This window comes from Oncorhynchus nerka, linkage group LG4, assembly GCF_034236695.1.
Source record: "Oncorhynchus nerka isolate Pitt River linkage group LG4, Oner_Uvic_2.0, whole genome shotgun sequence".
Classification (NCBI taxonomy): Eukaryota; Metazoa; Chordata; class Actinopteri; order Salmoniformes; family Salmonidae; genus Oncorhynchus; species Oncorhynchus nerka.
The window spans coordinates 15,142,646-15,165,097 of record NC_088399.1 but is presented as its reverse complement, the minus strand read 5'-3'; the positions used below and the strand labels follow the sequence as shown (position 1 = coordinate 15,165,097).

Genomic DNA, 22,452 nt, shown 5'->3' with positions numbered 1-22,452 from the left:
CTATTGAGTTTGCCGATAAGAATATAGTGATTGACAGAGTTGAAAGTCTTGACTAGGTCGATGAAGTGGCCTTCCTAAGCCAGGATTCAGACACGGCTAGGACATCCAGGTTGGTGAAGTGTGCTAAAGCAGTGAATAAAACAAACTTAGGGAGGAGGCTTCTGATGTTAACATGCATGAAAACAAGGTTTTTACGGTTACAGAAGTCAACCAATGAGAGCACCTGGTGAATGGAAGTGGTGCTGGGGGCTGCAGGGCCTGGGTTAACCTTTACATCACCAGAGGAACAGAGATGGAGTAGGATAAGGGTACGGCTAAAGGCTATAACAATTGGTTGTCTAGTGCGTTCGGAACAGAGAGTAAAAGGAGCAGATTTCTGGGCGTGGAAGAATAGATTCAAGGCATAATGTACAGATAAGGGTATGGTAAGATGTGAGTACAGTGGAGGTAAACCTAGGCATTGAGTGACGATGAGAGAGGTTTTGTCTCTGGAGGCACCAGTTAAGCCAGGTGAGGTCACTGCATGTGTGGGGGGTGGAACAAAAGGGCTAAGGCATATTGAGCAGGGCTGGGGGCTCTACAGTGAAATAAGACAATAATCACTAACCAAAACGGCAATAGACAAGGCATATTGACATTAGGGAGAGGCATGTGTAGCCGAGTGATCATAGGGTCCAGTGAGTAGCAATAGATGAGTCAGGGAGCCGATTCAGTAGTCGCTACTGCGGTAGGCGAGCTGGAGACACGGCGATTCAGACAGCTAGCGGGCCGGGGCTAGCAGATGGGCCTCCGGCGACGTCGCAACGGAAGAGCCTGTTGAAACCACCCCGGACGATTATGTCGGCAGACCAGTCGTGATGGATTGGCGGGGCTACGTGTCGGCAGTAAAGGGTCCAGGCCAATTGGCAAAAGAGGTATTGTAGCCCAAGAACTGTCTGGTGAACCTCTTTGGCTAGCCGGGAGATGGGCTTAGCTCGAGGCTAGCTCAACCCTAACTGGTGCTTGCTTCGGGACAGAGACGTTAGCCAGGAGTAGCCACAGCTAGCTAGCTGCGATAATCCGGTGTAAAGGTTCAGAGTTTGCGGTAGGAATCCAGAGATGTGGTAGAGAAAAAGCAGTCCGATATGCTCTGGGTTGATATGGCGCTGTGCAGACTGGCAGGTATTGACCGAGCGAAGGCTTGTTGTTGTCCGAGTTAACAGTGAAGACCGCTAGCAGTGGCTAACTGACTACTAGCTAGTTAGCTGGCTAGCTTCTGATGGGGGTTCTGGTTCTAAAGTATAAAAAATAGCACAGTCTGACTCAGAGCCATATATTGGACCAAATTTTAGAATGTTGAATATTGTTCTAATTCCAGACATTCAGTTACATAGCATTGTTAGAATATTCCTCATGTCATGTTAATGGGGAGCTAACATGGCTGCCATAGAATGTTGAAGTGTCATGTAAATACATCATAAAGCAGAAACCTACATTTCCCTACTCTCTAAATACACTGACCAAAAATATAAACGCATGTAAAGTGTTAATCCCATGATTCATGAGCTGAAATAAAAGATCAGAGAAATGTTCCATATGCACAAAATGCTTATTTCTCTAAAATGTTGTGCACTAATTTGTTTAAATCCCTGTAAGTGAGCATTTCTACTTTGCCAAGATAATCCATCCACCTGACAGGTGTGTCATATCAAGAAGCTGATTAAACAGCATGATCATTACACAGGTGCACCTTGTGCTGGGGACAATAAAAGGCCACTAAAATGTGCAGTTTTGTCACAGAACACAATGTCACAGATGTCTCAAGTTTTGAAGGGAGCGTGCAATTGGCATGCTGACCGCAGAGCGGTTGTCAGAGAATTTAATGTTAATTTCTCTACCAAACATCATTTAGAGAATTTGGCAGTACGTCCAACCGGTATCACAACCACAGACCACGTGTATGGCATCGTGTGGGCGAGCGGTTTGCTGATGTCAAAGTTGTGAACAGAGTGCCCCATGGTGGCGGTGGGGTTATGGTATGGGCAGGCATCAGCTACGGACAATGAACCCAATTTAATTTTATTGATGGCAATTTAAATGCACAGAGATACCGTGACAAAATCCTAAGGCCCATTGTCGTGCCATTCTACAGCCGCCATCACCTCATGTATCAGCATGATAATGCACGGCCCTATGTCGCAAGGATTTGTACACAATTCCTGTAAGCTGAAAATGTACTTCTTCTTCCATGGCCTGCATACTCACCAGACATGTTACCCATTGAGCATGTTTGGGATGCTCTGAATCGATGTGTACGACAGGGTGTTCCAGTTCTCGACAATATCCAGCAACTTCATTAAAAAGGAGCGGGACAACATTCCACAAGCCACAATCAACAGCCTGATCAACTCTATGCGAAGTAGATATGTCGCACAGCATGAGGCAAGTGGTGGTCAGACGAGATACTGGCTGGTTTTCTGATCCATGCCCCTACCATTTATTTAAGGTATCTGTGACCAACAGATGCATATCTGTATTCCCAGTCATGTCAAATCCATAGATTAGGGCCTAAAGAAATTATTTCAATTGAGTGATGTTCTTATATGAACTGTAACTCAGTAAAATCTTTGCAATTGTTGCATGTTGCGCTTGTATTTTTGTTCTGTGTACATGCCTCTAGTCTGACTACTGTATGTGCATCCTGCATTTGAGACTGGTTAGATTAGCTGTGGACATTGACAGGAGGAAGAGAGAGAGACAGAAACAGAGAGAGACAGAGAGACAGAGAGGGAGAAAGAAGGGGGGGTGAGACAGAGAGAAGGGAGGAGAGAGAGAAAGAGATAAGAAGGGGGGATGAAAAGAGAAAGATAAAAATAGAACTGCAGATATCAATCAAGTGAAAAAGAAAGAGAGAAATAGCTCTGAGACTGAAGAGAGCAACGGATTCTCACATTACTGTAATTATTTTTTGTCAACATTCATATTTTATCCACCTTCAAAAATATAAATAATGGAGTCAAAATAGTCCCTAGTTTTTGAACAACACATATACCCCTTACTGATCCAGGTACTTCTTCCAGCATACACAGAGACAGAAATCAGTAGAGAGGGGAAGGGGTGGCCTCTGGACCACAAAGGAATTACTAGTCAGAGACAAAACATTAAGGTTGGAGTGGTCGGATTTCAAAGCACCCGAGTGATGGGATATCCGGGAACGTTTTCCGGCCTTTACCCAAAGCGGTGGTGGCTTGGCTCTCTAACCGGTGGAGATACTACAGCTGCTGCTCCATCAGAGTGACATGAGTGCATAAACACACCCACACAGATAAAACTAGATACACATAAATACACACACACACACAAAATCAGGCCCTATTCTCAGGTCACACACACACAAAGCTCATGTTCTATAATAGTTATGACCAAATAATGTATCAGTACTATCCATCTAGATGTAATGTACAGTCATGGCCATAAGTTTTGAGAATGACACAAAAATTAATTTTCACAAAGTCTGCTGCCTCAGCTTGTATGATGGCAATTTGCATATACTCCAGGATTTTAGTGATCAGATGAATTGCAATTAATTGCAAAGTTCCTCTTTGCTATGCAAATGAACTGAATCCCCCAAAAACATTTCCAATGCATTTCAGCCCTGCCATTATCTCGTTAACACAGGTGTGAGTGTTGACGAGGACAAGGCAGGAGATCACTGTCATGCCGATTGAGTTCGAATAACAGACTGGAAGCTTCAAAAGGAGGGTGGTGCATTGGAATTATTGTTCTTCCTCTGTCAACCATGGTTACCGGGAAGGAAACACGTAGCGTCATCATTGCTTTGCACAAAAAGGGCTTCACAGGCAAGGATATTGCTGCCAGTAAGATTGCACCTAAATCAACCATTTATCGGATCATCAAGACCTTCAAGGAGAGTGGTTCAATTGTTGTGAGGAAGGCTTCAAGGCGCCCAAGAAAGCCCAGCAAGCGCCAAGAACCATCTCCTAAAGTTGATTCAGCTGCGGGATCGGGGCACCACCAGTACAGAGCTTGCTCAGGAATGGCAGCAGGCAGGTGTGAGTGCATCTGCATGCACAGTGAGGCGAAGACTTTTGGAGGATGACCTGGTGTCAAGGACAGCAAAGAAGCCACTTCTCTCCAGGAAAAACATCAGGGACAGACTGATATTCTGCAAAAGGTACAGGGATTGAACTGCTGAGGACTGGGATAAAGTCATTTTCTCTGATGAATCCCCTTTCCGATTGTTTGGGGCATCCGAAAAAGCTTGTCCGGAGAAGACAATGTGAGGGCTACCATCAGTCCTGTGTCATGCCAACAGTAAAGCATCCTGAGAACATTCATGTGTGGGGTTGCTTCTCAGCCAAGGGAGTGGGCTCACTCACAATTTTGCCTAAGAACACAGTCATGAATAAAGAATGGTACCAACACATCCTCCGAGAGCAACTTCTCCCAACCATCCAGGAACAGTTTGGTGACGAACAATGCCTTTTCCAGCATGATGGAACACCTTGCCATAAGGCAAAAGTGATAACTAAGTGGCTCGAGGAACAAAACATCAATATTTTGAGTCCATGGCCAGGAAACTCCCCAGACCTTTATCCCATTGAGAACTTGTGGTCAATCCTCAAGAGGTGGGTGGACAAACAAAAACCCACAAACCTTGACAAACCCCAAGCATTGATTATGCAAGAATGGGCTGCCATCAGTCAGGATGTGGCCCAGAAGTTAATTGACAGCATGCCAGGGCGGATTGCAGAGGTCTTGAAAAAGAAGGGTCAACACTGCAAATATTGACTCTTTGCATCAACTTCATGTAATCGTCTATAAAAGCCTTTGACACTTATGAAATGCTTGTAATTATACTTCAGTATTCCATAATAACATCTGACAAAAATATCTAAAGACACTGAAGCAGCAAACTTTGTGGAAATTAATATTTGTGTCATTCTCAAAACTTTTGGCCACGACTGTATATGAAATGTATCAAATGACTTTATGTTGCTATATAACTACTGTAAAATGTGTGTAGAATGGACATGTAACAACAAAAGAAAAAGATGTAAAAACAACGTTTATTTTTGTCCTCCGAAGAGGGGGGGTGGTGGATGAGCCCCCCCAAAATTATAATAATAACTAAAACACACACACCGATAAAACTAGCACACACAGGAGTATGTGCAAACACACTAACAATCAGGCCACATCCTCAGGTCTTGAAGTGTTGTTTCTTCCCTCAAGGCTCACCACCCCCCACCAAGACCCAGGATCACTTCCCTCTAGACTCACCACCCCCCACCAAGACCCAGGGTCACTTCCCTCTAGGCTCACCACCCCCCACCAAGACACAGGCCACATGGCCGTCCGCGAATCATGCGCTATTTACTTAACTAGGCAAGTCAGTTAAGAACAAATTCTTATTTACAATGACGGCCTACACCGGCCAACGCTGGGCCAATTGTGTGCTGCCCTATGGGACTCCCAATCACGTCTGGTTGTGATACAGCCTGGATTCTAACCAGGGTGTCTGTAGTGACACCTCTAGCACTAAGATGCAGTGCCTTAGACCACTGCGCCACTCGGGAATCCATTGGTGGTCAACAGAGGATGACTTGGTAGAATGTAGGGTGATCTTGCATTCAGTATGCGTTTGAGAGAATGTTTGAGATAGAGAGTGAGTGAGTGTGTGTTTATGAACCGAGAACACGGCCTGACTTCTGCCCACAGAGAATGTGAAAAGCCACTGGTGAAGGTACAGTCACGACTCAGATTTAAGAGTCCATAGGACCCTCTGTAATGCTTGTCCTGTCCTGTCCGAACCTGTCCTGTTCTGTCCATTCCTACCTGTCCTGTCCTAACCTGTCCTGTCCTAATTTGTCTTGTTCTAACATGTTCTGTCCTGTTCTGTCTTAACATGTCCCATCCTAACATGCCCTGTCCTAATCTGTCCTGTTCTGTCCTGTCATAACCTGTTCTGTTCTGTCCAAACCTGTCCTGTCCTGTAGCTCCACCTTTGTCAAGGCCACTTAGGTGTCTCTCTCCCTTTGCTTTTTCTCTGATATGATGATGCAGAATATCCATTAAAAACAACATGTATAATGCAGTATGATGCATATCCCCCCCCCCCCCCCCCCCAGAACACACAATTCTCTGTTCTATTAATTGCTCCTGTAAGTCGCTGGATAAGAGAGTTTGCTAAATGATTCAAATGTAAAAATCAAAAAAAAAAGTTCAATGGTGCGAACACTGTACCTTGTGGTACGCCGATATAGGAAACTCTCTCTCTCAAACACACACAGACACACACACAAAGGGGTCTCACCTGAGGATGCAGTAGCAGCTGTGGGCCCCCGAGGAGAGGCGGCAGAAGCCAAAGCGCTGCTTGCTCTCGATGTCCGTCAGAACAAAGGTGAAGTTCTGGCCCACTTGGCTCACCGACAGACTGCATCAGACAGAGAGAATGGGAAGCAACCAATCAATCAAATTTATCCATAAAGCAGTTTTTACATCAAAAGTCCTTTTCAACACTAATCTGGCCTAGAAAGAAGGGGAGGTAGAGAGACAGAAGGAATTCGAACAGGAGGAGAGAAAGAAATAGGCATTTTCATACATGGCTTCTCGTTTTACACGAAGTCGTGCCCTTTAAAGTGCTTTCTGTATAAAGGTGACGTTATTATTGCTAGTGTTATCATCATTATCAGTATTAGCATCGTAGGTAGAGTACCTAGGGGCAACAGTCTAATTAGGAGGGTTGTTGGCTGAAGGCGTCCGCATAGTAGGTTAGGTTTGCTCCGAGCAGAACTCGGCTAGGTGAAGTGAATGTCTGTGCCTTGCATACCCCCTTAAAAATGAGGTTGAATAACTAGAAAGAAGTGGCAATATTACTGTTGGTCTTCCTTGAGACGTCGTACGCACCAACAGAGTGCATTCGGAAAGTATTCAGACCCCTTGACTTTTTTCACATTTTATTACGTTACAGCCTTCTTCTAAAATTGATTTAATATTTTTTCCCTCATCAATCTACACACAATACCCCATAATGACAAAGCGAAAAGAGGTTTTTAGACATTTTAACTAATTTATAAAAAATGTAAAACAGAATAAATAAGTATTCAGACCATTTGCCACACTTAATTGAAGAATCCCTAATGTTGACCGACCAATCACTGATGAAGGGCGTCGATTTCGGCTACCAAAAATATGTGTGCTCTAACAGACAAAACAAACCCTGCCGAACACAAAAACGTTACAAAATGTTGTCGTAATACAGTTGGGTCCGAAATTATTGACACCCTTAATAAATATAAGGGGCGGCAGGGTAGCCTAGTGGTTAGAGAGTTGGACTAGTTACCGAAAGGTTGCAAGTTCAAATCCCCGAGCTGACAAGGTACAAATCTGTCGTTCTGCCCCTGAACAGGCAGTTAACCCACTGTTCCTAGGCAGTCATTGAAAATAAGAATTTGTTCTTAACTGACTTGCCTAGTTAAAAAGGTAAAATAAATTAAATTAAATTTAAAAAATAAGGAATAATGACTGTATAAAGTAAATTATTAAAATACTAAGATATATTATATGCTCAAAAAATGGGGAAATTATATTATTTTATACTAATACAACTGCTCAGAGAAAGAGATTTTGTTTTACAAAAAAAATAAAACATCTCGAAATGTAGAGGTGTCAAAATGATTGACAACCATAAAGACTCTTATAAATTAAGTAGTAAAAAGTTGTATTTGGTCACAAACTTCTAGCACGCAATGACTACATCAAGCTTATGGATGCATTTGCAGTTTGTTTCGGTTGTGTTTCACATTATTTTGTGCCCAATAGAAATGAATGAAAAATAATGTATTATGTCATTTTGGAGTCACTTTTATTGTAAACACTTCTATATTCATGTGGATTCTACCACGATTATGGATAATCCTGAATGAATTGTGAATGATGAAAGTTAGAGGGTCAAAGATCATACCCCCAAGACATGCTAACCTCCCCTGTTATTGGTAATGGTGAAGGTTAGCATGTCCTGGGGGTATAATCTTTGACCCTCTGTAACTTTCTCACTCATCATAATTCACGATTCATTCAGGACTATCCAGATCACCTATTGGGCACAAAATAATCTGAAACACAACCAAAACAAACTCCAAACGCATCCAAGTTTGTAGTCACAAGCTTGATTTGATGTAGTCCTTGTGTGCTAGGAATATGGAACCAAATACTACACTTTTGACTACTTTATTTATTAAGTATCTTTAGGGGTGTCAAAAATTTTGCCCCCTAACTTTTTGAGAAAAAAACGCATTACAAAACCTATTTCTCTGAGCAATTGTATTAGTATAAAATAATTACATTTCCCAAATGTTTTTTTTGCATACATATAGCTCAGTATTTAAATGATTTACTTCATACATTCATTATTACACATCTTTATCAAGGGTGTCAATCATTTTGTGAGCCACTGTATATGCGCAAACTGTTTTCCACTGGGAAGCATACGGTAAGCTTGACTGTGTGCTCCACCCTATAGTAGTGAATGGCTGTGTGGATGTGTGGGTGGGTGGCTGTGTGGATGGGTAGGTGGATATGTGGGTGTGTGGATGTGTGGATGGGTGGGTGGCTGTGTGGATGGATATGTGGGTGGGTGTGTGGATGTGTGGATGTGTGGGTGGCTATATGGATGTGTGGGTGGGTGTGTGGATGTGTGGGTGGCTGTATGGATGTGTGGATGGATGTGTGGGTGGCTGTGTGGATGTGTGGGTGGATGTGTGGGTGGCTATATGGATGTGTGGGTGGGTGTGTGGATGTGTGGGTGGCTGTATGGATGTGTGGATGGATGTGTGGGTGGGTGTGTCGCATGGCCAGTAGCCGGGGTGACAAGAATGCCCTGAGTCAGCGTGTCACATGGCTAACTATAGAAGCCTAGCGGGCAGCCTCTCTCTCTCACTCTCTCTCTCTCTCGTGTGACAAGAGGTCGGAATAATGGGCTGTGTGTGCTTGTGCGTGTGTGCGTGTGTGGAGATGATAGTGAAGCTACTTCTGACCCATGGATTTCTCAACATGAGCAAGTAGAGCCAGTGTCAAGAGAAAGAGACGGACGCGGGAGGAAATGTCAAACAGCTTCACACACACAAACACACAGTTTTCCTCCCACTCGCTGCCTCCCTGCCTTCTCCTCCACCTTATGTGTCACTCCTGTTGATATTGACTGGGGTGACTGCAGTCACCATGCGTGTGATTCCTAATCTCTCCTGTAGATGGCGATAGCACTCAGGGACTACACTAGCACCAGAGTAGTGTTCTCTCTCTAATGATGCAGGTTGTAGCATATTGTGTGGAAACTGTGTAAGAGGTGAGAACATTCAGTTTCCAAGTAACCAAACCACCTCTCTTGTTGTAGGTGTGATAACTGTCAAGCTAAGGAATAGGGCAAGCTAGTGTGTAGCTATTGAGTTAAAGCTGCAATATGTCATTTTTTGGGTGACCCAAACAAATTCAACTAGTTATAGATGTCATTCTTAATGAAAGCAAGTCTAAGAAGTGGTAGATAAGTTCTACGTGCGCTTTTCTATGCTTCCCGGTCTTGAGTTTTGTTTTTGCATCTTTTACTTTGGGTTTTGTACACCAGCTTCAAACTGTTGAAAATACAATATTTTGTGGTTATTCAAAATATATTTCACAGCGGTTCAGATGGTACAATGATTCTCTACACTATACCATATATTTCGGCACATAAACAGAAATGAGGCAAACTATTAGAATTTTAGCAACCAAGAAATGGTGGAGCGATTTCTGCATAGTGTACCTTTAAGTCTCATACTGTATGTGTTGTCAGTCTGAGATACAAACAAACTATAGTATAATTTAGTATTAGTTTACTGAGACAAATTCTAAAATGTACTTTTGTACTTGGGGGGGAGGGGGGTATTTGATAGGCCATAATAACATAGTTAAAAGTAGCTCCCTCTCAACCAAGTGGGGGACAGGAGAGAGCTCGGGCCTAGCCACCAGCTGGGTTTGGTAAATCACACTCTGAAGAGACACATTACTTCCCCAGAGGGGTGGTGTGTGTGTGTGTTATGGGGGTCTAGGACCTTAAACTCTCCAAAAAGCTTCCGGAGAACACGGCTGCCGGCTGTGCGGCATTACAAACGATGAGAGGGGAGGGAGTGTGTGTGTGTGTTATAACAAACGTACCTGTCCACACTGAAGGGGAAGCAGAACTTGGGGACTGTCTGAAGAGTTTCCTGTTGGAAGAGAGAGAGAGAGAAGAGAGAGAGAGAGCGAGAGAGAACATTTATACATCTAAAGGAGCCTATAAATCTAAGTATTAACTGCGCCACACCATATAACAGTGCATGGCCTGGAGAAATCAGAGACAGATGAGGGCAGAGGGCAGAGAAGGAGGTGAAGGAAAATATCTATTAAGGTGTAAAGGGGGACAAAGAAAGGAGGGAGAGAAGGAGAGATAGAGGAAGTAGAGGACAGAGAGAAGGAGAGATAGAGGAAGTAGAGGAGAGAGAGACATTGACAGGGGGAGCGGGTCAATCAAAGACAATTGTACCAGCGAGGATTAAAAAAAAATGGAAGAGTGGGAAAAAGAAAAGAACACAATGGCAACAAATGAAGCCGGCGGTGGTGTGGTGGGAGTTTGGTTGAGGAGGTGGGTAGGGTAGGGAGGGGGGGTGTGTGTGTCTGAGCAGTGTTAACAGGGCCCTGGGGGAGGGGCTGCCCCAACATATGGGCAACAGTGAAAGGGGAGCGAGCGGCAGGATCCAAGGGGACCAGCGGGGAACGGGTAGAAGGGGGTGGGTGGGGGATACTAGGGAGGCCAGGGGAATCACAGATCAGCATGGGGCAAGAGGTGAGGGGGAGAGGGGATAGAAGGCTGGCAGGCAGGGGCTTTGCCTGGCCACCTCTCTCTCTCTCTCAGCTGTGTCCCTCCAACACGGGGAGTCGGGGACCCCTGGATTAGGGCCCTGGGAGTAAGGGGTAACTAACAAAGACAGACAGAGGGGGAGGGAGAGAGATGTGAGAGGAAGAGAAAGAAGGAATAGCGAGCGTACAGAGCAAAAAAGGAAAGAGAGAGAGAGAGAAATAGTGGTGGAGTGAGAGAGAGCTATGTGATAGAGCAAGAAGTGAGGGAAAAAAAGAGGGGAAAAGAAAGAGAGAGAGAGAGAGAGAGAGAAAGAGAGAGAGAGAAAGAGAGAGAGAGAGAGAGAGGTGGGAAGAAAGCAAAAAACTGGAGAGAAAGAGAGAGAGAGAGAGAGAGAGAGAGAGAGAGAGAGAGAGAGAGAGAGAGAATGAGTAACACAGGGGCCCAGGAGAGCTCAGACTAGCAACTAGGCCGGACAACAACAGAGCAGGCTGGGGCCTGGGTTTTTGGTAGACAGAGGAGAGAGTCATACCCAGCCATGGTGCTCTCTGACAGTGCTCATTTTGGCAGCTATTTTAGGTTTAGTTTAAGTCTTAGTTTTAACATGTCTTTTAGTCTTAGTTACATTTTAGCCATTTCATCCTTCTTTAGTTTTAGTTATTCAGTCAACTAAAACTCTGGAGAATTGTTGTCTAGATTGTTGTCTAGATTTAGTCACAGTCATGTTAGTCACATAATACTGTGTGCATTTTTCTATTAAATAATGAATATTTAGGCTACCTCTAACTTCCATCATGTGCACATTCAGATAGCCTTGTCCAACTAGGCCTACTATCGCCTGGTATACCTTAGCTGGCAACATTGCGGCAGATTGTAACCAATGCCAACCGTAAACAAGCATATAGGCTATAAAGCATTAGCTACAGATTAAACAATTTACAGCTCAGATTTTCTCAACATTATAACCCTCAAGGGGGTAAATAACAGAGGTTTCCTTGAAAACAGGATCATTTGAGCTTTACAAAAATGCCTGAAGTATTACTGTACTCATAATAGTCAACATTTCTCATAGGAAAAAAGTGTGGAGCGAGAGCATCAACAGATGAATAACAGTTCACACTGGAAAATAGAGTTTCTGATGTGATCAAAAATAAATAGCCTACATGAAAGTAAGAGAGAGAGTAAACATTGTTTCTAGTTGAGGTTATTTAGAGGTCCAGTGTCCTGCCTTCGCATCAGATTGACGAGTGACTGAAGTGACCTCCTGGGAGCTGTGTGGGAGAGCTGCCCAGAAAAGCTCAATCAGACCGTGCAACTGAAAGATGTCCATTCTGCCAATGAGAGGATTGCATGAAATATTCTGCATACATGCTTCTGATTGGACAACATGGATAAAAATGTTCACGTGAAATTAACTGTCCATAGTCTCATGTGAAATTCTCACCTCGTCACATTTTCGTCGACTAAAATATAAAGTAATTTGTAAGATAGTTTTTTCCCAGGGCATGTCGTCTTGTTATCGTCATAGTTTTAGCATGGAAAAATAGGTTGTTGACGAGTATTATTCGTCATAGTTATTGTTGACGAAATTAGCACTGCTCCCTGGTGGGCTACCACAGCCGTGTTGAGGCCCTGGTGGAACCAGATGGAGGGACAAACAAGAGTGCCAGGCAGCAGAGAGCTTCAAGCCTGTAGTCCCCCAAGACCTCCACCTCCAGGTGGACAACCAATTACTGACTCAGCTCACTGGTCGCCATGGCAGCAGATGAGGGTGAGTCGGTGGCACCTGGTGGGTGAGGCCTTGGCTCCCATGATGCTTTGGGGCCACCATGGGACGCGGTGGGCAGGTGGTGGTTCAGGTGTGGTGAAAAACAAGTGAAAGGTGAGAGGAGTGAGGTGTGATATAATAAAAAAGACTGGAGTTCACATTGGTACGGCTGGCTACCGGGTTAAGCGAGCAGTGTGTCAAGATGCAGTGCAGCTTGGCAGGGTCTTGTTTCAGAAGACACACAGCTCTCAACCTTCGCCTCTCCCGAGTCCGTAGGGGAGTTGCAGCGATGAGACAAGACTGTAACTACCAATTGGATATCACCAAATTGGGGAGAAAAAAGGGGTAAAAAGTAGAAAAAATAATAATAATTCAAGAGAGGGAGGGAGGTAGGCACAGGCACTGATGTAACTATGTCACCATGACAACAGCACACATATAGCATGCACATTCACACACATGCATTAAACACACACACATCTGTTATGAAACTGAGGAAGTTAAATAATAACACACAATTTTTTGTCAGTGAAACTGACCTCCAACTCTTATTCACTAGACCTCTCTACTAGTATTAGCCAAGCCATAAACTGTCATGATCCCTCTCAAAAGATTAGGCCAAACGACTTGACACAAACCGCAAATAGTCTACAGGCTAGCTGAGGAGACAGCTTTGTGATAGTTTATAAGGTTTTGAATCAAGTGTTTTCCCTTGGCTTGGATTCCCTGCTCTGAAAGCAGGTTGACGTTTATTGTCATGAGTCTTGTCCTGGAGGCAAAACTAAGAGTTTTCCTCTTAGATAGGCCAGCTGCAAAGTCAAAATTGGCTAAATTGTAAAAATGGGTCTTAATTTAAGGTTAGGGTTAGGCATTAGGGTTAGCAGTGTGGTTAAATGTTAGAGTTAAGGTTAGATTTAAAAATCAGATTTCATGACATTGTGACTGTGCCAGCTAGTGACCACTGCAGAGCTGCCTTCAAAACAAGATTTGTGACAAGAAACGCTAGCCTGCGGTCTGAAAGGGCAAAGCTAGTCTGATGGTTACTGACTCACTCCGATGACTAACGTGGGCTTATGAAGCTGGCCGGTTCCATTTAGCAACAAACAGTTCCAGTCAGGGCCTGAGTCACCCAAGACTGAACACACACACACCTGAGGAAATATGAGACTGAACCCACACATCCCTCAGGAAATATGAGACTGAACCCACACACCCCTCAGGAAATATGAGACTGAACCCACACACCCATCAGGAAATATGAGACTGAACCCACACATCCCTCAGGAAATATGAGACTGAACCCACACACCCCTCAGGAAATATGAGACTGAACCCACACACCCCTCAGAAAATATGAGACTGAACCCAAACACCCCTCAGGAAATGTGAGACAGAACCCACACACCCCTCAGGAAATGTGAGACTGAACCCACACACCCCTCAGGAAATATGAGACTGAACCCACACACCCCTCAGGAAATATGAGACAGAACCCACACACCCCTCAGGAAATATGAGACAGAACCCACACACCCCTCAGGAAATATGAGACTGAACCCACACACCCCTCAGGAAATATGAGACTGAACCCACACACTCATCAGGAAACATGAGACTAAACTAGGCTTGGGCGATATACCGTTTATACCGGGTTTTTCGAAATACAGAAGGTATTATTTTCAATACCATTTTTTTTAAAGAGCCTGAACCCACACCCCCCTCAGGAAATACAAATCATAGGGTTGCCAGATTCTGAAAATTCTCAAAGATTTCATGTATAATTCCACCTACCATCATTAGAAAAATCTCTCAAAATGCACAATTCTGGGAGATTATGGTTCAGGTCAAACCTAGAAGGTTGGCGTTGGCAATCCTACAGCCTAGGCTGTAAACAATCACAGAATGATGAACCATTCACTCAGGGCCTTTCAGGATAGCAAGGCAAGATAGGCTAATAGCCTAAGTGGTGGAAGGCTAAATATTAAGATCATTCTTTCAAATCTGGAATTGAATTATAATTACATTTCTTTAACATTGTGCACAAATTCTGTGACCTCAAGACTATCTAACGACAAATTCATCATGTTCTATTCTCATCTTCATTTCAATTGATTTAGGCTCTTCTGAATCCCTTTCATTTCCCCAAGCCTGGCTTATACAAGACTCCCAACAGAAACACAATACAGGAATCTGGGGCTTTACCCTGTCAATACCATTCCCAACACCTGGGGCTTTACCCTGTCAATACCATTCCCAACACCTGGGGCTTTACCCTGTCAATACCATTCCCAACACCTGGGGCTTTACCCTGTCAATACCATTCCCAACACCTGGGGCTTTACCCTGTCAATACCATTCCCAACTCCAGGGGCTTTACCCTGTCAATACCATTCCCAACTCCAGGGGCTTTACCCTGTCAATACCATTCCCAACTCCTGGGGCTTTACCCTGTCAATGCCATTCCCAACACCAGGGGCTTTACCCTGTCAATACCATTCCCAACACCTGGGGCTTTACCCTGTCAATACCATTCCCAACTCCAGGGGCTTTACCCTGTCAATACCATTCCCAACTCCAGGGGCTTTACCCTGTCAATACCATTCCCAACTCCAGGGGCTTTACCCTGTCAATACCATTCCCAACTCCGGGGGCTTTACCCTGTCAATACCATTCCCAACTCCGGGGGCTTTACCCTGTCAATACCATTCCCAACTCCGGGGGCTTTACCCTGTCAATACCATTCCCAACACCTGGGGCTTTACCCTGTCAATACCATTCCCAACTCCAGGGGCTTTACCCTGTCAATACCATTCCCAACTCCAGGGGCTTTACCCTGTCAATACCATTCCCAACTCCAGGGGCTTTACCCTGTCAATGCCATTCCCAACACCAGGGGCTTTACCCTGTCAATACCATTCCCAACACCTGGGGCTTTACCCTGTCAATACCATTCCCAACTCCAGGGGCTTTACCCTGTCAATACCATTCCCAACTCCAGGGGCTTTACCCTGTCAATACCATTTCCAACACCATGGGGCTTTACCCTGCCAATACCATTTCCAACACCAGGGGCTTTACCCTGCCAATACCATTTCCAACACCAGGGGCTTTACCCTGCCAATACCATTTCCAACACCATGGGGCTTTACCCTGTCAAAAGCCTGGGGTTTTACCCTGTCAATACCATTCCCAAAACCAGGGGCTTTACCCTGTCAATACCATTCCCAACACCAGGGGCTTTACCCTGTCAAAAGCCTGGGGCTTTGCCCTGTCAATACCATTTCTAATGAATCATTGTAATAATGATTCAACAGCTGAGAGCTATGGGGGGAAGAAGGAGGGGTGTGCACCTGCACCATCTCCACCCCTCTACTTCAGATCCGCCTGTCATTCCACTCCTCCTATCTACTGGGATGGGGAGGCGCCGATCACTCGTTCTCACCAGAGAATGGGGTTTAGTTATTTAATTTCCCATAAAACTAATTGCATTTAAAGAAATATGTCAAAATGGATTTGATCTTACTATAAGTCTAAGTCTTCTAAGGATTGGTCTTAGTGCAGTTCCCCTGTACATGACAAACACCTGCCTATGGCAGGACATTTTTGTTGTATAAATGATGTGTTTATTTGTGATGCGACTGGGAGGGGAGTCAGAATGGAAGGATGAGTTGGCACTGTGAGGCCAAGCACTCCACTTACTTTTTAAATTTGTGTTACATGCATACAAAACTGAGACACACACACACACACACACACACACACACACACACACACACACACACACACACACACATTCAGTAAAAACTAGAAACACATGCAAATACAGTATGTATATTAAATGAAGTAGTGCATTACATAGCCTCCTAATAAAACAACAAGGACTTAAAACACTTGCAAACAGCACACTAGAAAAGACAGATGAAAGGCTGAGACATCTAAGCCTTCACAAAACAACTAACTAAAGATGAAAAAAATACAGGAGAGAAACTTATGAAACAATAAAACGTCCTTCATTTTAAGTGGTATCATGCACAATTCTAATAGTCACTAGACTATGTAGTAGTAGTATTAATAACATAAGTAGCCAAGCACCTGCATAGGAAAGCATCTATTAGAATTCGTCGCTCAGAATGATGCAGAGAAGCTATTTCACAGAAATGATGGGGTTGTTCGTTTTAACAAGCGCCTACATCGTCATGTGTCCGGAGAGAAATAATCATCTATCATTATTGAGGCACATGGACAGCTTAGCCATTCAGCCCCAGGAATAGGAAACAGATCTCGAAGGGGAGGAGATGGATGGAGGGATGTAGTGTGTGTGTGTGTGCCCTGTCCCCGAGTGCAAGTTGTCGTGCGATTTGCCTTATTGCCCCCCCCCCCCCACTAAACCCCTGTGGACTACACCTTAGTTTTAATTGCTGTAACTTCCCCAACCCCCCAGCCCTCTCCATCCCAACCTCATAACAGCTATACTGGTGGTGTGTGTGTGTGTGTGTGTGTGTGTGTGTGTGTGTGTGTGTGTGTGTGTGTGTGTGTGTGTGTGTGTGTGTGTGTGTGTGTGTGTGTGTGTGGTTGGTTGTCGGTAGCTGTGCTACCCTGACACTTCCTGCCTCCCTGGCTGGGACTCGCCACACCTGGGGCCTCCCCTTCCCAGAGACTCCAACCTGGCAACCCAACCCCCCTCCATCTCTGAACCCCCTTCCATCTCTGAGCTCCAACCATCCAACCCTCCTTTTCACTCAGTACATCAAACCGATCTGACATACTGCCTCGCAGCACTTATTCTCCAGACCCTGCCTGCTAATATCAATAGGGCCAGACGGGTTGTGGGGAGTGGAGCGATGGTAGCTCACAGGGGCTTGGTGGACTTACCTCCAGCCTCGATGGGCTCAGTTTGGCCACAGATAATTGGGCCCAGGAACGGTTCCCTGACAAGACGGTCACATTCTCAAACAGGCATGTAGGGGCACACACACACCCACAATGTTCACACACACATGCACACACTCACAAACACACTCGACCACACATTTCCACTTCCTCCAAACTAAATGAGATGGAGGGGGGCCGGATGGATGAAGGGAAGATAGACACGCCAATCAACAGGACAATCTCCTGTGTCTCCGAGTCTCTATTCCCTTCAGCACTTCACAGGGTCTCCTTCCACCACACACTTCCCAATCACTCACTGCCCTCACAGGGTCTCCTTCCACTGCACACCTCCCAATCACTCACTGCCCTCACAGGGTCTCCTTCCACTGCACACCTCCCAATCACTCACTGCCCTCACAGGGTCTCCTTCCACTGCACACTTCCCAATCACTCACTGCCCTCAAAGGGTCTCCTTCCACTGCACACCTCCCAATCACTCACTGCCCTCACAGGGTCTTTATGCACGTATTCAAGTTCCTACAATAATAAAACCTCAGTAGCAACAAAATGTGGCCACCACATAAAAAGAGAAAATGCTGCAGTATGAAATGTTGATCTTGTTGTTTTTTTTAAAGCGATAATAGCAAATGTACACACACAGTTTATGAAGTACACCCATCTAGTATCGGGCCGGACCCCCACTTTGCTTCCAGAACAGACTGAATTATTCGGGGGGATGTAAATGTTGCTCAATTGGTATTGTGTGTATTGTTGTGTATTGCTAGATATTACTGCACTGTTGGAGCTAGGAGCACAATAATTTAGCTACACCCGCAATAACATCTGCTAAATATGTGTATGTGACCAATACAATTTGATTTGATTTTGATCAAGGGACCTAACGTGTGCCATGAAAACATTCCCTACACCATTGCACCACTGCCACCAGCCTGTACAATTGACACCAGGCAGGATGGGGCCATGGACTCATGCTGCTTACGCCTCATCCTGACTCTACCATCAGCAGGACGCAACTATCATGTGTGAAAAGCCCAGGAGGCCAGACATTTCTGAGATACTGGAACTGGCACACACTGGCACCGACGATCGTACCACACTCAAAGTCGCTTAGGTAACTGAATGTCTCAATGCCTGTCTGCCTGTTTTATATAGCAAGCCACGGCCAAGTGACTCACTGTTTGTAGAAGCGAACCAAATTTTGTGAATGGGGTGGTGTACCTAATAAACTGCACACTGAGTGTATATAATAGCAAATAACGATAAAAAACATGCCACTGTAATAAAAGTAAACAAATAATCACAAAAGGGGGATTTATGACCACTCCAGTAATTATAGTGTGTGTGTGTGTGTGTGTGTGTGTGTGTGTGTGTGTGTGTGTGTGTGTGTGTGTGTGTGTGGGGACATTTCAATGAGATAGAGAGCATTTCTATGAGACATCCGCAGTCGACTCATGAAATGCTTTGATAAAAGGCAGCCATATTGCTACTTCATTAGGAGGAGGACGGTGCTGTGCAAACAGAGCAGAGCGCCGAGGCCCCTCATTAGATGTAATACCACAGGCAGCACTCTCATTTGTCTCAATGAGACCCCTTTTATACAGTTATGGATTTTAAATTACTACCAGCGCAGCCACTCTGCAAAAAGGCACGTTGTCAGCACTTCACCCCACAGTGTGGACAGATGACATGAAAAATAATGGAAAAAATGATGAAAAGGGAAGACAGAAATCAAACAACGACAACAAACAAAACAACAAGTCATTAGCTGGGACACAGTGTTCGCGGATGGATGAAGCGCAACCTCGTCGTTATTTTTATGGCGTTCTCCAAATGTCTCCAAAAGTCAGTGCCTTTAGAAGATAGAGATAGAAAAATAGCAGTGTACTCTGGAGAATTGCACGTCATAAGGACAACGTCGACTTGAGTAAAATTTATATTGCAATTGTTCAGGTTTTATTGCAATGGGCCCTGAAGTGAACTAGGCTTTCTGGGGCCATGAAGCTGAAGTCCTGACTCCTTCAATTATCCCATCACTTTCACAGTCGCCTTCAAAGTAGATTGAATTATATTAACTAGAAGATACCCAACTAGATATAACTAGATTAAAATATGATTTAATATAGAGGGTTGCCAGGTGACCTACAATGCCTGCTGGCGGCCATGTTGGAAGATCAATAAATCAATTATTCCGACAACAGCTACTCCAAGCTGCATGGTAACAATGCCTAAAACTACTTGATTAATTACCATGGTCAATTTCTGTGCCGTATTTGGATGTTCTAACAAGGCAGGAAAGACAACTGACAAAAAAAGACACCTTTTTTCCCCGTCAAGACCTGAACCCAGACAGTTGTCAGTACAGGGTCTGCTCCGATCATTTCATCAACGATACGTCTAAATTCAAGTTTAGTTTAGCTGTTATGCCACCCAGATGTTAACAACAAGATTAAGTTGGCCAACATTAGAGCTAGATAGCTTGTAGTCTAGCTATCTAGCATGCGTCTCTCTCGTAGGCGGCGAGTGATTTTGAAGCTTTGGTGAAGCTACACTATACAGTGCCTTCAGACAGTATTCAGACTTTTCCCACATTTTCTTAGGTTACAGTCTTATTATAAAATGTATTAAATTATTTTATTTTCTCATCAATCTCCAGAGATGTTCGATCGGGTTCAAGTCCAGGCTCTGGCTGGGCCAATCAAGGACATTGAGAGACTTGTCCCAAAGCAACTCTTGTGTTGTCTTGGCTATGTGCTTAGGGTCGTTCTCCTGTTGGAAGGTGAACCTTCACCTTGATGCTGTTTCTCATGGTCTGAGAGTCCTTTAGGTGCCTTTTGGCAAACTCCAAGTGGGCTGTCATGTGCCTTTTACTGAGGAGTGGCTTCCATCTGGCCACGCTACCATAAAGGCCTAATTGGTAGACTGCTGCAGAGATGGTTGTCCTTCTGGAAGGTTCTCCCATTTCCACAGAACTCTAGAGCTTTGTCAGAGTGACCATCGGGTTCTTGGACAAGGCCCTTCTCCCCTGATTGCTCAGTTTGGCCGGGCGGACAGCTCTAGGAAGTCTTGGTGGTTCAAATCTTAATTCATTTAAGAATGTTGGAGGCCACTGTGTTCTTGGGGACCTTCAATGCTGAAATGTTTTGGTACCCTTCCCCAGTTCTGTGCCTCGACACAATCCTGTCTCGGAGCTCTACGGACAATTCCGTTGACCTCATGGCTTGGTTTTTGCTTTGACAAGCACTGTCAACTGTGGGACCTTATATAGACAGGTGTGTGCCTTTCCAAATCATGTACAACCAATTGACTTTACCACAGGTGAACTCCAATCAAGTTGTAGAAACATCAAGGATAATCCATGTAAACAGGAAGCACCTGAGCTCAATTTCGAGTCTCATAGCAAAGGGTCTGAATAATTACGTAAATAAGGAAAATGTTTTTTTAGTTTTTAATACATTTGCAAAAATGTCTAAAAACCTGTTTTCACTTTGTCATTATGAGGTATTGCGTATAGATAGCTGAGGAATTATTTGAATCATTTTAGAATACGGATGTAACGTAATGTGGAAAAAGGCTGAATAATTCCCGAAGGCACTGTCTATACAAAAGTATGTGGACACCCCTTCAAATTAGTGTATTTTGGCTATTTCAACCACACCCGTTGCTGAAAGGTGTATAAAATAGAACACACAGCCATGCAATCTCCTAAGACAAACATTGTCAGTAGAATTGCCTTACTGAAGAGCTCAGTGGCATTTAACGTGGCACAGTCATACAATGCCACCTTTCCAACAAGTCAGTTTGTCAAAATTCTGCCCTGCTAGAGCTGCCCCGGTCAACTGTAAGGGCTGTTATTGTGATGTGGAAACATCTAGGAGCAACAGTGGCTCAGCCGCGAAGTGGTAGGCTCCTCAAGCTCACAGAACGGGACAAATGGTGCTGAAGCGCGTAAAAAATAGTTTGTTCTTGGTTGTAACACTCACTACCGAGTTCCTCTGGAAGCAACGTCAGCACAAGAACTGTTCGTCAGGAGCTTCATGAAATGGGTATCCATAGCCAAGCAGATGCACACAAGCCTAAGATCACCATGCGAAAGGCCAAGTGTCAGCTGGAGTGGTGTAGAGCTCACCGCCATTGGACTCTGGAGCAGTGGAAACACGTTCTCTAGAGTGATGAATCACGCTTCACCATCTGGCAGTCTGACAGACGAATCTGGGTTTGGCGGATGCCAAAAGAACACTGCCTGCCCGAATCCATAATACCAACTGCAAAGTAATGGTCTGGGGCTGTTTTTCATAGTTCGTGCTAGGACTCTTAGATCCAGTGAAGGGAAATCTTAACGCTACAGCATACAATGACATTCTAGATGATTCTGTGTTTCCAACATTTTTGCAAAAGTTTGGGGAAGGCCCTTTCCTGTTTCAGCATGACAATGGCCATGTGCACAAAGTAAGGTCCATAGAGAAATTGATTGTCGAGATCGGTGTGGAATAACTTGACTGAACAGAGCCCAGACGTTAACCACATCGAACACTTTTGGAAAGAATTCAAACGCAGACTGCGAGCCAGGCCTAAATCGCCCGACATCAGTGCCCGACCTCACTAACGCTCGTGGCTGAATGGAAGAAAGTCCCCGCAGCAATATTCCAACATCTAGTGGAAAGCCTTCCCAGAAGAGTGGAGGCTGTTATAGCAGCAAAGGGGGAACTAATTCCATATTAATGCCCATGATTTTAGAATGAGATATTCGACAAGCAGGTGTCCACATTCTTTTGGTCATGTAGTGTATTTTTTTTCACCATAAAAATGCACCTTTACAATAAACATGCATGCTTTTATCGCATTTGTAGACTAATGTAAGGCTACTAAACTCAGCAAAAAAAAGAAACATCCCTTTTTCAGGACCGTGTCTTTCAAAGATAAT

At 44.5% G+C, this 22,452-nt stretch overlaps 1 protein-coding gene across 5 annotated transcripts in view; it reads right to left on the bottom strand.

The window, feature by feature from the left end:
• Window positions 1-22,452, bottom strand: part of dennd1a (DENN/MADD domain containing 1A) — a 215,850-nt gene that overhangs the window by 130,258 nt on the left and 63,140 nt on the right. For all 5 annotated transcript variants that reach the window (XM_065017252.1, XM_065017255.1, XM_065017253.1 and 2 more), the window contains exons 4-5: window positions 10,192-10,241; window positions 6,317-6,436 (exon numbers count right to left, since the gene is read on the bottom strand). In XM_065017252.1, the coding sequence (XP_064873324.1) occupies window positions 6,317-6,436; window positions 10,192-10,241 (170 nt within the window). The remainder of the gene's footprint in view (window positions 1-6,316; window positions 6,437-10,191; window positions 10,242-22,452) is intronic.